Source organism: Platalea leucorodia (assembly GCF_965183815.1).
Source record: "Platalea leucorodia genome assembly, chromosome: 1".
In the NCBI taxonomy this organism is placed as follows: Eukaryota; Metazoa; Chordata; class Aves; order Pelecaniformes; family Threskiornithidae; genus Platalea; species Platalea leucorodia.
Window position 1 is genome coordinate 60,306,988 of NC_138823.1, and position 15,109 is coordinate 60,322,096.

Sequence of the window (15,109 nt, forward strand, 5' to 3'; positions counted from 1 at the left end):
ACAACCCCATGCAATGCTACAGGCTGGGGGAAGAGTGGCTGGAAAGCTGCCCGGTGGAAAAGAACCTGGGGGTGTTGGTCGACAGCTGGCTGAACATGAGCTGTCAGTGTGCCCAGGTGGCCAAGAAGGCCAACAGCATCCTGGCTTGTATCCGAAATAGTGTGGCCAGCAGGACCAGGGAAAAAATTGGTCCCCTGTACTTGGCACTGGTGAGACTGCACCTCGAATACTATGTTCAATTTTGGGCCCCTCACTACAAGAAAGACATTGAGGTGCTGGCACATTTCCAAAGAACAATGAAGCTGGTGAAGGGTCTAGGACAAAATTCTTATGAGGAACGGCTGAGGGAGGTGGGGTTGTTTAGCCTGGAGAAAAGGAGGCTCAGGGAAGACCTTATCGTACTCTAAAACTACCTGAAAGGAGGTTGTAGCAAGGTGGGGGTCAGTCTCTTTTCCCAAGTAACAAGCGATGGGACAAGAGGAAATGGCCTCAAGTTGTGCCAGGGCAGTTTTAAATTGGGTATTAAGAAAAATGTCTTCACTGAAAGGGTTATCAAGCACTGGAACAGGCCGCCCAGGGAAGTGGTTGAGTCTTCATCCCTGGAGGTATTTAAGTGTCATGTAGATGTAGCATTTAGGGACATGGTTTAGTGGTGGATTTGGCATTTTTAGGTTTATGGTTGGACTTGATGATCTTAAAGGTCTTTTCCAACCTAAATGATTCTATGATTCTATGATTCTATACTGAATACCTCTCGGAAGTCCTTCGCCTATCAGCACATTGAATCCTCATTTACATGGTGTAGCTCTGAGAAATGTCTGCCTTCCCCACAATGTAATTTATTACTCTAGCAGGCAAGGAGTTTCACTGCAACGGTAATGTTCACATTAACTTAGACATGTTATTGGGTAAGGACCATAATGAAGACATTTTTCCAGTGAATAAAATAATCTTAAAATATTCCAGGAATACTAAATATCTATCAACCTAAATATCTATCAATACCTCAATCTGCTCTGTCTAAACCAGAAGTACGTCACTCACAAGAATATTCATTATAGTTAAAATATACCTCATGATGGGTGTTAATGTCACTGCTTCTGACCTGTTCGGAAGTCCTTAAGGCATTGTCTTAAATTAGTCAAATGGACCTTTAAGAGAAAAACAAAACATTCTCCTTTCTGCCTCACTTCAAACTGTATGGGTTTTGTTGGTTCTTACATTGCTTTTTAATGTATAATTCACTAGTTGCTTGGAGCAAACATTTGTTTTCTTGGATCTTATGGAATCTGTGCTGATAGCTTTGAGTCTTTTGCCAAAGGAAATGGCAGCAAAAACAACTACCACAGAGATAAAGGGCTAGATACTCAGCAGTTTCACATTGCTATTCCTCCTGTGAAATCATTAGAGCTGTGCTAATTTACCAAAGCTTATGATCTGTCAGAGTCATCTCAAAAATACTTCTTTGTAGGATGACATTTCACTTGTTGAATCCCAAAATCCATAATAATACAATAGGCAATGAAACAGTGCTCAGCTTATTTTTTAAATAAACATAAGAAGTAGCACACATCTCTTCTAGAAATAATACTGAGAGTGTAGGACTTACTAAACCTCTTTTACTTAAGTCAGAATTGGATGTGTAGGGCAGAGATTTGGCTGGATTGGCATTGAAAGGAAAACTTTGTAATACTTATTAGGAGGCAGGGAATAACTTTGGTGGCTTCAGTCATATACAAAGTAGCATGGGAAGGACCCAGCTACCTTGGCCTATTTGTAACTTGCTTGTTCCTAAGATTCATGGATACTACATTGGCTTTAAAGTCTACCTTTGCTTGCACAAACATTTAGACAGCACCTTTCAGCCTAGAGCTGCCATTCACATCTGTGTTCTTTCACTTATTAATCCTTTTTTTTTCTAATTTATTTTTGGTAATAGTCTTGTTTTTACTTCCTTAATATATTTGGGTTGTAGTGTTGTGGTTGTTTTGTTTTTTTATTTTTCCTCAGCATATAGTTAAATGACAAGGAAGAGCATTTCTCACATTGCTGTTGGAAGATAACAGCATGGAAGTTTTTAATTTTTCTGAAATCACAGGTGTTTTGTTTTGGGAGGGAGAAACACATTACAAAGCCACTCTTGGAATCAGTGTCTGGTAAATATTTAATTAAGATTTTGTGTGAATCAGAGTGACTCCTTTGGTTGCAATTGGGGAAGATGGCAGGCAACATTTATTTTGTCTTTTATCCCTTACACAGCAAAATAGTTGTCAGAATTTGAATACAGCTATTGTACTCATATCCTACATTAGGCTAAAGATCTTTCAATGAGCAGAAAATTTCTTTGTCATCATCTCCATGAGAGAGATCAGAATTTGAAAAACAAGGTCTAAGAGAAGAGGATGTCAAGACCAATAGGCTGGATCAGTGTGAAGAATGAAGCTGATGTTTTAATTACTAGAGACCCAAATTAGTAACTTGATTATTTTGGAGCTATGTGAAAAGAAAAGCAGTGACCACCTCTAGAGCCAAATTAGAACTCAATACTTGCAGGGGACTGAAGAAAGCTTGGCATTGTCATCAGCCAGTAAAAGGAAATTTGTAGTAATAATAACAATAACAGTAAATAATAATAATAATAGTTATAATTTTAATTTAGACTGAAGCAAATTTCTCTACTTTCTAAAGGAAATGGACACAAATTTTTTTTAAAAAAGGACCAATCTAAAAAGTTACAAGTCTGTCAACAAAAGTATATATGACCGAAGTGGGGTGACAATTAAATATTGAATTAATGATATGATCCATGACTTAAACCTTCAAAGAGCTGTAAGTAAGTTCTGTAGTCATGTAGTAGGTCTGGAACCCACTATGAAAGGACATCTGCAAGACCCAGTGGGAAAATGACTGTTGTCTCTTATGGGTAAATTTTCTTATGACTGGTAGTGCACTTTTCCAATGGGCATATAGAGAAATGAGGATCAAAGTAAGCTCAACCCAGTTGCTATCATTGGGAATTTTTGGTAGTCTTCTATAGTATAGTAGAAAGAAAGCTGAAGCAGATATTCCTCTTCTAAACTAATTAATTGTCAGTCAGTCTTCATCTGACTCAGTAAATCAGTGTTAAGTAAAGCTGATGACTTAAGGATTTCTTGCTGTCATGCATGGTTAGGATGCTGCTGTTTATGCTTCAGCCTTGTACTAGGTGAAAGCTGATTACAACCAAGTAAAAACCGATCAAAGGAAACTTTACTACTTTTGAGCTAGAACCATCTTAGGCATAAAGTGGAATAAGACTCAACAGATTGCAGGTTCCCAATGCTTGCATTTAAGGTTCAATAAATTAGATCTACTTCTGGATACCTTTAAAACATGCTGTCTCAATGGCATGAGGATATGATGGTCCCCACCACAAATCTGCAATAACAGAGGGAAGGTCCTCTCACTGATCTCTGATCCCTGTCATTGCAATGGAGGCAAAAATCTTGTGTCCTTTATGAATGCCAGAACCTCAACAGGCCCCTAGGGAGGTTGCTGTTGCAATGCAGTTTCAGTATTTGTCTCAGCTGCAATGAGTATCTTGTGTGGATGAACTCTAACAGCATTTTGATTTGGCTTCAGTGGAGCCACAATGTCATCCACTAAATGTCTCATACACACAGTGTATGTTATGACTATATTTCAAGGAATAAAATGCTACTAGTTCATAATATAAATCATTTCAGGTATGCCCAGACCAAGGTGACCTAACTTCAATACTTTTGAATATAGTGTTATAGACAGTGACCTTATCATCATTAAAGAAAAAAAGAATAAGAATATGAAGATAATGAGAGCTTGGTTTCTCTACAATAACTTTCATTATTGTGAAAGACTCACTCTCTTTTGCTGCAGGAGACACATTCATTTGTAACACTTTGTTCTTTCCTATTGTATTGTTTAACTAAACAGAAAAGTCCAGACCAAAGTTATCCTGCTGTGTTTCCATAGCACTATTCAAGACATGACAAAAATATGCCAGAGATCAATTTTACCAACACCTGCCAGCTGCCCAACAACATAAGAAGGAAAATATATTCATGCTTAAAAACTTACAGAGAAGCTGAAAAGGAAGAAAATATTATCAATTCCCAAACACAAAATAAAGAGTTCAATGAAAATGGCTACTGACTATCCTATGTTAAACTTCTAGCAGTAATATTCTACATATATACAGGGAATGCTCCCTTTTGGGAACAGTGTGATTTGTGAGTATGTGTTTACTCTTAGAAATAAATATCATTTAACTGAGATTCAGGATTAAAAAAAAAATATGCTAAAAGTATTTGGCAAAACCTGTCTGGTTTATTTATTGGACTCTAGTTTCATATGTTTTTTTTTTTTCCTTTAGGATAGACATGATTAGTTTTTAAATAATATCCCAATAATCTTGTTAAACTGCCTTATAAATTGGTAGCTGTTAATTTTCTAGAGTGTTGTCCCAGAGTTAGGGCAACCAGATCAACAAAAGCACAAACAGAGGCAATTTCATTTGACTTTCAAACCAAACTGACAGGTGAAATCTATATAAAGGATGCTTCACAGATTTAATTGTCACTGAAGAGAAGTCAAGCTGATTTAGGCCTTACCTTCACAATTAATGAGCCACAAGTTTCTGACTGGTGTTAAATTAGACCCTGGCTAATTTCACACTAGTCAAAAATCTGGTGTGAAATTAACCAGGGTCTAATTTAACATAAGATCTTGCACTGCAGGAGCAATTCATATGCTTCAGTGTAACTTGAAAGCATTACAGTCTCGATCCTACTATAATTTCCTTTCTTTTTTTATAAGGTCATCTTTTATGAAAGAGCACAGGACCTTGGAGCTCAAATATATTCCGCTTCTATTTAACTAATCATTTTAATAATGCTCCTTAATGTAGCAAGCAACAGTAATATAATGAGAAAGAAGCATGTATTCTCTGCTTAAAAGAAGGCATATTCAGAAGATAATTACAGTTTGTAGTATATAAAACACAGTGTTCCTTAAATTTCTTACTCACTTGTTTCTGTGGCTGTAACAGTTATGTTGTGCCAAGAAGCTATCTCTCGGTCCAGAGGTTTAGTTGTAATGATTGTTCCATTGTGTTCATTGATGCTGAACAATGTCTTTAAATGCATGCCATGGACAATAGAGTACCTGCACCAAAAAAAGTAAAAAGATTCCCTAATACTGAAATGTTCCACCAGAAGCAAGGACATAGAAAGCTATTGTCAGCTGAGAAAACAGAGCTGGGCATGTATACATATAAATGCGTGCTGCGACAACTCAGAAATCATGAAAAATGTACACTTATAAACATTTAAAATTCACTGCTGCCAAGATCAAAGCTCTTCTTTTTATAAAACTAAATATGTCTCAGATCTATATTAATGTGAACTGAATCTGAAATGCATTATTCATTCTTACTTCTAAGTCAGGCTCACAGCAGGTGAATGACTTCATTGAAAAGAAACAGCAAAAGTGCCACTTGTGAAATGAATAACACTAACAGCTAAGTGGAGGTATAACAGCGAATCTATTTTATCATTGCAGACATCCACTGATGCCAAGGGAATGGGCATTATAAAGACAGACAACTATCTGTAGTGAGGTGTCACCTAGGTAGGGTAAAAAATCCTAATGCAGGAGATGATTGCAAATGAGTCCAGTGTTCCTGAGTCTTCACTTAAAAGATTCTGGATGCTATGTCCGTATGCAGACATGCACGTGCACATGTACATACATACATACCATTCAAATTGTTAAAGTCTAACCACTGGTCACAGGCCAGAGACGGACTGAAAAAGACACCAAAGATATTGGTTCAAATGGAAAGGATATTTACAAATATTTTTCACGACATATAAAAAAGACCATATGTCACAGTTCCTAGTAGAGTCTATTTCATGGAAATAAAACCTGTTTGAAGAGTTGAAATGTTCTTACCATTCCAGTTTGGAATTCCCACATGCAATTATTCCCTCTTTTTTTGTACCTTTAATCGAGCTTGACAGTCTTTCTGTCTCCTGTTGGCACTTAGGACTCCAGCTCAGATTATGTGCCAGCGGTTGGATGACTCTATAACTTGTTATTTATAGTTACATTTTGTCTGTTTTGAAAATCAGTAAAAGGATAAATCAAGGAACCAGCACAGCAATCAGTGAAAGTTCTTATCACTTGAGTCAAAGATGTAACATATGTAGACCTCTATTTTAGGGATTTACTATTCAATTTTTTTTATTTTTTTCTTTTTTTTTAATGTGAGTATTCCTCATGCATCCAAAGATTGTTTAGGGTTTTCTGACATTGGTGTTTTGTTTTGTTTGGGTTTTTTTTGGAAATCTGATTCTTCATAGATAATTTTCAGAAGATCTATGTTGAATATTTTTTACTTATTTTTTACTATTGATGTAGTGAGGTTTTGTTGCATGTCTTTGTTTACTTTGTTTATTTGAAAAATGGGGTCCACAATGCAACACAGCTGGTTTTCTATATTATAAGCAACTGCTGTCATTTATGATAGCAATGGTTTCAAAATTTGATTCCTATGTATGGCACTTAGCCCAATAAACATACCTTTACATTACAAGTGACATGCTCTATTTTAAAGAAACTCAGTGATGCAATATATGCACCACTGTCTTGGGACTATGCAGACATACTCACTTTGTAGCAAGTTCCATCAAAATATTTCGAACTAAGAAGTCATAGATATGCACTGTGTTTAAATGTTTCTCAGGAGATGCTGCAGTCATCTAAATAAACCATGAAACAAGCCCTTTTTTTGAAAAAAAAGTACATGTGTATTTTTATTTATTCTTATTTAATTTAACCTATGACTAGCTTACTAAATAACAGTAAATGAATGCAAAATCATAGCAAATGGCCTTGCATTGACTAAACCTCTGAAGTCGTAACTATAGGTATCTATATATATACATATATTTCTGCTATTAGGAATCTGTTAAGTTAGTATACACACCATAAGTCATTTTGTGTCTCATCCATTTGTCCCTGTATCCTAGCTTGTCTAAATTGCACAGTACACAGTGCCATCAAGTAACTCAAGAAGATATTTTAGTTATAAAACCTCTATTAAAGATTAATTACCTGTTTTCTCCCTTAAGAAACGGCAAAATTATTTTGCAAAATTAAAAGCCTGGGGGACTCTTTTTACATAAAATGTCTATGGGGCAATTGTGGTAGATGTAGGGAATTGGTAAATTTTTGGTTATGTTGAGCTGAACAGATGTCAGTGGAGCTCTTCTGTGTCTCCCTCCCAGCAATGGGTCCATCTCTCCATATTTCCAGAAGTTATTGGGAACAGACTGAAACACCTCCAGACACTTTCAGGTTTGGCTGCAGTACCCTAGCTCTGCTGTTATGCACAGCCTCTTCTGGGCTACTGTTTAAAATATTACCCCATCTCAAAGTGATTGCAAAGATGCACAAACAAAGCTCCTTTATTTAGATTTTGGGCTAGGGGGCAGGATTTAACATAGTGTACAGGTTCTGGCTGTGATAGAGTTAATTTCATAGTAGCTACTATGGGGCTATGTTTTGGACTGGTGACCAAAACAGTGTTGATAACACAGTGATGTTTTAGTTATCGCTGAGCAGTGCTTACAGAGCGTCATGTCCCTTTCTCTTTCTCACACCACCCCACCAGCAAGTAGGTTGGGGGTGCGCAAGAAATTGAGAGGGGACACAACTGGGACAGCTGACCCCAACTGACCAAAGAGATGCTCCACACCTTTTGATATCATGCTCCACAATAAAACTAGGAGGGAGTGGAGGTTGGCCAGGGCTGCCATTGCTTGGGGACTGGCTGGGTATTGGATGGCTGGTGGTGAGCAATTGTTTGCAGTTTTTTTGCATCACTTGTTTTTCTTGGGGTTTTGTTGTGTTTTGTTTGTTTGTTTGTTTTTTTTTTCCCTTTGTTGTTTTCTTTTTTTAATCTTTTTTTATTATTAAACTTTCTTTATCTCAACCCATGAGTTTTTGCACTTTCACCCTTCCACATCTCACTGGCTGGGGGAGTGAACAAGAGGCTGCGTGGTCTTTATCTGCCTACCAGGGTTAAACCATGTCACCTAGAATAACCTAGGCTATCACAAAGAAAGCATGATTAACTGTAATCATGAGCCAAGGTAAGAAGCAGAAATAGCCTTTGGAAATCCCAACTATGTTTATATTTGAGGCCTGTTCACATTTTAAGTTAGGTACCTGACTGGGCAGTCATCATCATCTGGATCTCTAGCAGCTACAACGCCCACCAATGAGCCACTCACAGCCTCTTCAGCAATCTCCATCACATAGTTCTCCAACGTGAAAACCGGAGGTTCATCAGCATCTTCCACATTGATTTTGACAATGGTTTTGTCTTCAAATGGTCCTTCTTTCAGAAAACGGTCATCAATGTACCTGTTTACAACTTTTGCTCGAATACTGTATCTCCTCTTTCTCTCATAATCCACTCTCTGTTAAGAAAGAAAGTGAGATGTAGAATATTTCTTTTTCCAAATTTGAGTTAAATACAGTTCAATAAGCAGTGTGAGATTAAAGACGAAATTGTACTACCCTTCTTTTGGGGATGTTTCAAAAGTAGCTAATTCTAAGATTTTTTTTTTTTTTTATGTTAAAAACACTATAAAATTAGACTGTCCTATGCTATTGTTTGGTTTCACATGTAGGCTGGCTTTAATGTTATAGCTAAACAACACTGTAAAAGAAGTCTTCCCATAGAATGTCAGGCCTAAGAAAAACAACTTTTATTAGTACTTGTGTTTCCAACATAGGAGTAACCTTAGTGAACACTATTCTTTACTCTTACATAAACAATGCGAATCAGTTAATCTGTAGGAGTTAAGCTGAGTATGTTAAAATTTAGTCTCTAAAGGAAATAAATTCCAGAAGGCAAAAATGAGTGTTTAATAAACATGTAGTTATATTACTATTTTAGGTAGTCGTTATCTTCTGTAATATAAAAAAGAAATACTAAATAAATACCTTCCTGAATTGCAATAAATCCAAATAGAAAAAAAAAAAAACAACAAAACAAACAAACAACAAAAAACCCAACCAAATTTATAGCATTCAGTTTTTCAGGTTCCTGGATTTCAATAAACTATCAAACTCTATCATCATTTCAGATCATGACCCAGATCACCCAGAAATCTTCCTATGTGATTCCAAAATAAATCGTACATTATCAAAGATTCTTAAATATATTAATTCATAAACTGGTATCTTTTTGAGTGTATTTAGTGCCTTTTTAAAGCTATGTCATAACAAAACCTCCACTATCTATCTAATACTGTAATACATTCTGGCTTCAGTTAAGTTTAACAGGAGGTGTTGGAAGTGAGGAAATATTGTGTACAAATTATTGATAAAGATTTTACAGATGATGCACAGAAGAGAGAGAACATTTTCTCATAATGGGATACAGAGTGTTGTACATCTAGGAATAATATTAAGATACTTTGACTGCCAGTATTGTATTCAGAAGTAACAGGAATGAGTCAAAAAAAGTAAACCGAAAGAAAAGCATGTTTCTTTTTTATCCCCTTAATATCTCAATCAAATCATAAAGACCGAAGAAAGAAAAAATAGTAGAATCCAAAGCAATAGGGTTTTTATAAATATCCAGATTGCTTGAGGGGATTATTTCCAGTATGTAGAGATTTTTTAGAGATTTCTGAGATCTCACCTTTTTTAATAAGATAATTCCTTCTTGAGTCTCATTGTTAGTAATGATGTCAAAAACATCTGAGCTATCTCCTTCGATGAAATAGTTCATGGCTGCATTCTCCCCTATGTCGCTGTCTTCTGCGAAGACTTTGCCTACAGTAGTGCCCACAGGAGCCTCTTCAGAGACGTTCATGTAGTACAGTCCTAAAGAAACAAATACTGGAACAGCTTAGTGATCTGCCATGGTTAATAGGTGTTGTAGCTATGATGGCCTGAGGCTCTCAGAAAGTTGAGGAAAGACCCCGGCTTTTATTAGAGCAATGGATGTAATCCAGTAATGGATAGATCTTGGGGGCAGGGGATGACAACCCTTCCACTCATGAGTCCTCCTCTCAGCCCCACTTTAGCAGTAAATAAAAGAGCTAAGGAGAACTAACAGGATGAAAAAACAGTGGAGGGCAGCACTTCCCAACTGCATTTCACTAGTTCTTCCTGACAGCCCAGCTAGCAGCTAGAAACTCCCAGGACAAAGAAGGTCACATCATCTGCCAAAAAGTTTGTAGTATCTGTCAGCAAAGAATGACAGGAGGAGAAAAAGAAAGAAAGTGAGTGAAAATGGTACTAAATATCCCGTTGCCCAGATTTTAGGTAGGACAAACTATATGGAAAGCAGTTTAGTAAGTCATTTGTCTCCAAAGCCTAGTGATAAAAACAGCAGGCCTGAAGCTTTTTGTAATGATAAGTTTTTGAGCTTTTGTGGGGGATTTTTTAAATTTTATTTTTATTTAAATCTGTATGCTGTAGTTAAAGCACAAACCTGTTCTGAAAAGGCCTACAGTGAACTCAATAGAGCTACAGTAGATCTAAATTTCCTCAAGACTTCAACTACTGTAATTAGCCTATACTCACGCTGCTGAAATTTAGGTGGATTGTCATTGATGTCGGAGAGGTTGATAGTAACAGTGGCTGTTGCTGAAAATGCCCCTGCTTGCCCAACCATATCTTTGGCTTGGATGATGACCAAATACTGATCTTTTGTTTCTCTATCCATTTGCGAAGCCATTCTGATGACCCCTAAAAATGAAAAGTATAATATAATAACATATAATAGTCCATTTTCCCCAACATTTGACCATATAATGCAGGTATAAAATGCATCGTTGGACACAGTTCTGAATTTACATTCTAGACTGTGCACAGCACAACTGTCCTGATACTGGGAATTAGTACTTATGGCAACATCTAGGCTACATGACAGATCCATTCTGCATACTAAGAGTTCTGGGGAGCAGAACATACCATATATCTCCTCTACCATATATAACCTTTCTTCCCCAGAAATGAGGATTTTGGAGGGATATCACATATCTGAGGTTTCTCCAACATCGAGATAGGAATGTCACATAATGAGTTGTAGAGCTGTTAACTGAGAAGTGTTCCTACGTCAATTTGTTGGATGGGGTACTCAGAATCCAACTCTTTTCTTTAGCAAGATAAGTTGCTAAATAAATTGTTGATTCTCTAGAGAGAAAGAATGTCAGCTTCTTATGGGAAAGAAAGAATTGGGGTTTTTTTAGATCTAGGAACTGTGCAAAGATATACAAGTGTAGGGCCGTGTCAGTTGATCTTTGTGTTAAAATGAAGTAAGACATTTCTGCTTGCATCCATTTTATGTTAGTTTATGAATGTTTTCAAGTTATAAGATCATTTGTAGTACCTGTCTTTGGCTCCACAGAAAAATAAGGCTGTCCCTGAATGAGACTGTAAAGCAGACGGGCATTATTCCCATAAGAAGGATCATCACCATCTGTAGCGGTTACCTGTGTAACTGAAGTACCTCAAGGAAAAAAATAAAATAAATTGTTTATTTTCTTCTTGTATAAATTACCTCATAATTACAAAACATAAACTCTTTAAAAACCTTTTAACATACCAGTTATGTTAGCAAACAGTCCTGAAAATTTACAAGAGCAAATGGCATCTTCTAAAATTCGTCATTAAAAAGGGAAAATATTTCCTCAGAAACTGTTCTTGTTGCATTCAAATTTTCAATTAAAATAAAAATAAACAGTGTATGACTTTTCAGCACTACATTTATGTTGCTTAAAATACCACTTATTTTATGCCTTTTTCCCTAATTTCTGATATGTGAATGGAGTACAGCAAATTGTTTCTCCTCCCCTTGTATATTCTTCAAAGTATTTTATGGAAGTTTCCCATGGGAATAAGAAAAGAGAGCCACTTTATCACCAGTAGGCCCACTGGTGATAAAGAAATTAATTGTTAGCAAGCAAGACAGCCAAGAACTATAACAAAGCTCTGATAACATTTTTTATCCTTGAGTCTTTAATGAGCCTGTCCCGGTGCAAGAGACACGGCAGAATCCCCAGTGCAAAAAACACAGCAGAATCAATCTGCAGAGTTGATTTCGTTTCTGGCTGGAAGCTGGTTATATCCTAGAGAGAAGACTGACAGCAATCTCATGGCACCATCAGTGATGATTGTACTTTAAAAGAAAACATTCAGAGTAACATCATTTTGAAAGGTAATCATTATTTTTGTCTTTTTTCCTCACCTAGGTTCTTCCTACAAATACTGCTTCTCATGAGGAACAGTGGGAAATTAAGCTACTTTGTAAAACTTTCTGGCATACATTCACATGGTTGCACCTGCTTACCAATATAGCTGTATGGTTATGCTGGAGGAGAAAAGAAGAAACGGTGGAGTGCAAGGAGTTAGACCAGAAACACCTTTTTTATTGCAAACTGAAAGTTAATACTTTTCCCCAATACAACAAATATATTAATTTCTGAGTTTTCTAGCATTTCAATAGTTTTATTTTTAAATAGAAATGAAGAAGGCTTTCTCATATAAGGTTATGCTGAATGAAATATTTTGATTATTTAAAAAAATATTTTTTGTATTTTCTCTCAATTTATTCATCAGCACTCCAAGTGATTCTGTAATGCATGTTGTCTTCTCTCAGAGTGGAGGTACACTAAAATGTTATTAAATGCCACCAACTTTTGGAGTTATATGTCCTTCAAAACATACAATACCAAATTTCTGACATTTAGGTGTGTATTAGGTGTGTGTATAGATGTATACATGTACATAAACTGCTCCCTATCACTCTGGAGAAATTTAAACATAAAATGACAGATTAATATTTAATCAGGGCATGTATATGCTTCAGAAATAACAATATTCTTTAGTAAGACTGAAGGGTAAAGGAAATCCTCAGCTACACAACTATCAACTTCATGTCAGCTGTGGTCTATGGAAACTTCTAACCAATACAGGAAATTTATCCTCTAAGACAAGTTAGCATGTCAAGAATGCAGCTGCTTTGAAAAAAAAATGCAGTGCTAGTTAGGAAGGGGTCAAGAATTATGAATAATACAACAGGCATAGTCTGTTGTAAATGCCATTTTCTACTAAATAAACCCAAGTTCCCACAACTACATTTAGAAATGGACTTGTTTAGAGCACCATATTTAATAAATCAGGAATAAAATCCAACAAATATAGGACTGCAAAGTTATCATTGCAGTTTTTTGCATCTCACTCATTTAAAGGTAGATTTATTTTCTACACAGTTTATAACCATTAGAAAGAAATGTTGAATCTAAACCAACATTTGCTGCTTCTCTAAGCCCCAGTCTACTTTTCTGCTTGCGTGTTGACTCTTCCAAAGTATAGCAGAAGGCAGAAGCATGGAATTTGCCCAGTTGGGCTCAGTGAGGTGCAGCTGGTGGATATAATGGAAAGGAGAGCAGCCAAGGGGCATCTGGTAAAGAGGGAGCTGACCTGCAGGATCTCCTGCACTCTCAGGAGGAAGACTATTTTTAAACTGGGGTGGCAAGAGACCATGTAAAGAGAGGACTATGGTTTCTCACATTTTTTTAGGACAAAGATTTCATGATCACTATATGAACATCTACATTAAATATGGACTATGTAATAAGCAGAAGAAAAATGTTATCCTACATTTAGAATACTCTTTCAGTTTTTAATTTTTCACTGCCATGAAGCCTGTATTTCTATACATTTAACCTGCAGCAAACAAAGCAAGCCATTTGTTGAATGGAATCATGTTTACCTAGACATTTGTATTTGAGTGTGGTAGGTTGACCTTGGCTGGACATCAGGTGCCCATCAAAGTCGCTCTATCATGCCCCTTTCTCATCAAGACAAGAAGAGAAAATATAACAAAAAGCTCATGGGTCAATGTAAGGACAAGGAGAGATCATTCACCAATTACCATCACGGGCAAAACAGACTCAACTTGGGGAAATTAGTTTAATTTATTACCAATCAAATCAGAGTAAAGTAATGAGAAAATAAAAACTAAATCTTAAAACGCCTTTCCCCCACCACTCCCTTCTTTCCGGGCTTAACTTCACTCTTGGTTTTCTCTACCTCCTCCCCCTCAGTGGTGCAGGGGAACAGGGAATGGGGGTTGCAGTCAGTTCATCACACGTTGTCTCTGCCGCTCCTTCCTCCACAGGGGGAGGACTCCTCACACTCTTCCCCTGCTCCAGTGTGGGGTCCATCCCACAGGAGATAGTCCTCCATGAACTGGTCCAACATGAGTCCTTCCCATGGACTGCAGTTCTTCACGAACTACTCCAGCATGGGTCCTTTCCATGGAGTGTAATCCTTCAGGAGCAGACTGCTCCAGCGTGGGTCCCCCGCAGGGTAACAAGTCCTGCCAGCAAACCTGCTCCAGCATGGACTTCTCTCTCTCCACAAGTTCACAGGTCCTGCCAGGAGCCTACTGAAGTGCGGGCTTCCCACGGGGTCACAGCCTCCGTTGAGCATCCACCTGCTCTGGCATGGGGTCCTCCAAAGGCTGCAGGTGGATATCTGCTCCACTGTTAACCTCCTGCAGGGGGACAGCCTGCATCACCATGGTCTTCACCATGGGCTGTGGGGGAAGCTTCTCTCTGGCACCTGAAGCACCTCCTCCCCCTCCTTCTTCACTGACCTTCACTGTCTGCAGGGCTATTCCTCTCACATGTTCTTACTCCGGCTGCAATTGCCGTTGCACAGAAACTTTTTCCCCTTTTTAATTATATTATCACAGAGGTGTTACCACTGCTGCTGATTGGCTCGGCCTTGGCCAGCGGCAGGTCCATCTTGGAGCCGGCTGGCATTGGGTCTCAGACATAGGGGAAACTTCTCGTAGAAGCCACCCCTGTAGCCCCCCCACTACCAAAACCTTGCCACGCAAACCCAATACATTGAGTGACAGAAATTACAATGTTAATGTTATGTACTCAAAAAACTCCAAAAAGACATTTTTTGTAACTCCATGGTTGGGACAAGAATAATTGGTCAGATAAAAATAATACCTTTTAAAACAATTAATTAACACATAACCCCCCAA

The 15,109-nt window shown here is 37.4% G+C and overlaps 1 protein-coding gene across 1 annotated transcript in view; it reads right to left on the minus strand.

Moving 5' to 3' along the window:
* Nucleotides 1-15,109, minus strand: part of CDH19 (cadherin 19) — a gene marked incomplete at both ends in the record, with an annotated part of 41,734 nt that overhangs the window by 18,572 nt on the left and 8,053 nt on the right. Inside the window, 5 exons of the mRNA XM_082304188.1 lie at nucleotides 5,045-5,181; nucleotides 8,251-8,504; nucleotides 9,737-9,921; nucleotides 10,627-10,791; nucleotides 11,435-11,554. Coding sequence (XP_082160314.1) covers nucleotides 5,045-5,181; nucleotides 8,251-8,504; nucleotides 9,737-9,921; nucleotides 10,627-10,791; nucleotides 11,435-11,554 — 861 coding nt within the window. The remainder of the gene's footprint in view (nucleotides 1-5,044; nucleotides 5,182-8,250; nucleotides 8,505-9,736; nucleotides 9,922-10,626; nucleotides 10,792-11,434; nucleotides 11,555-15,109) is intronic.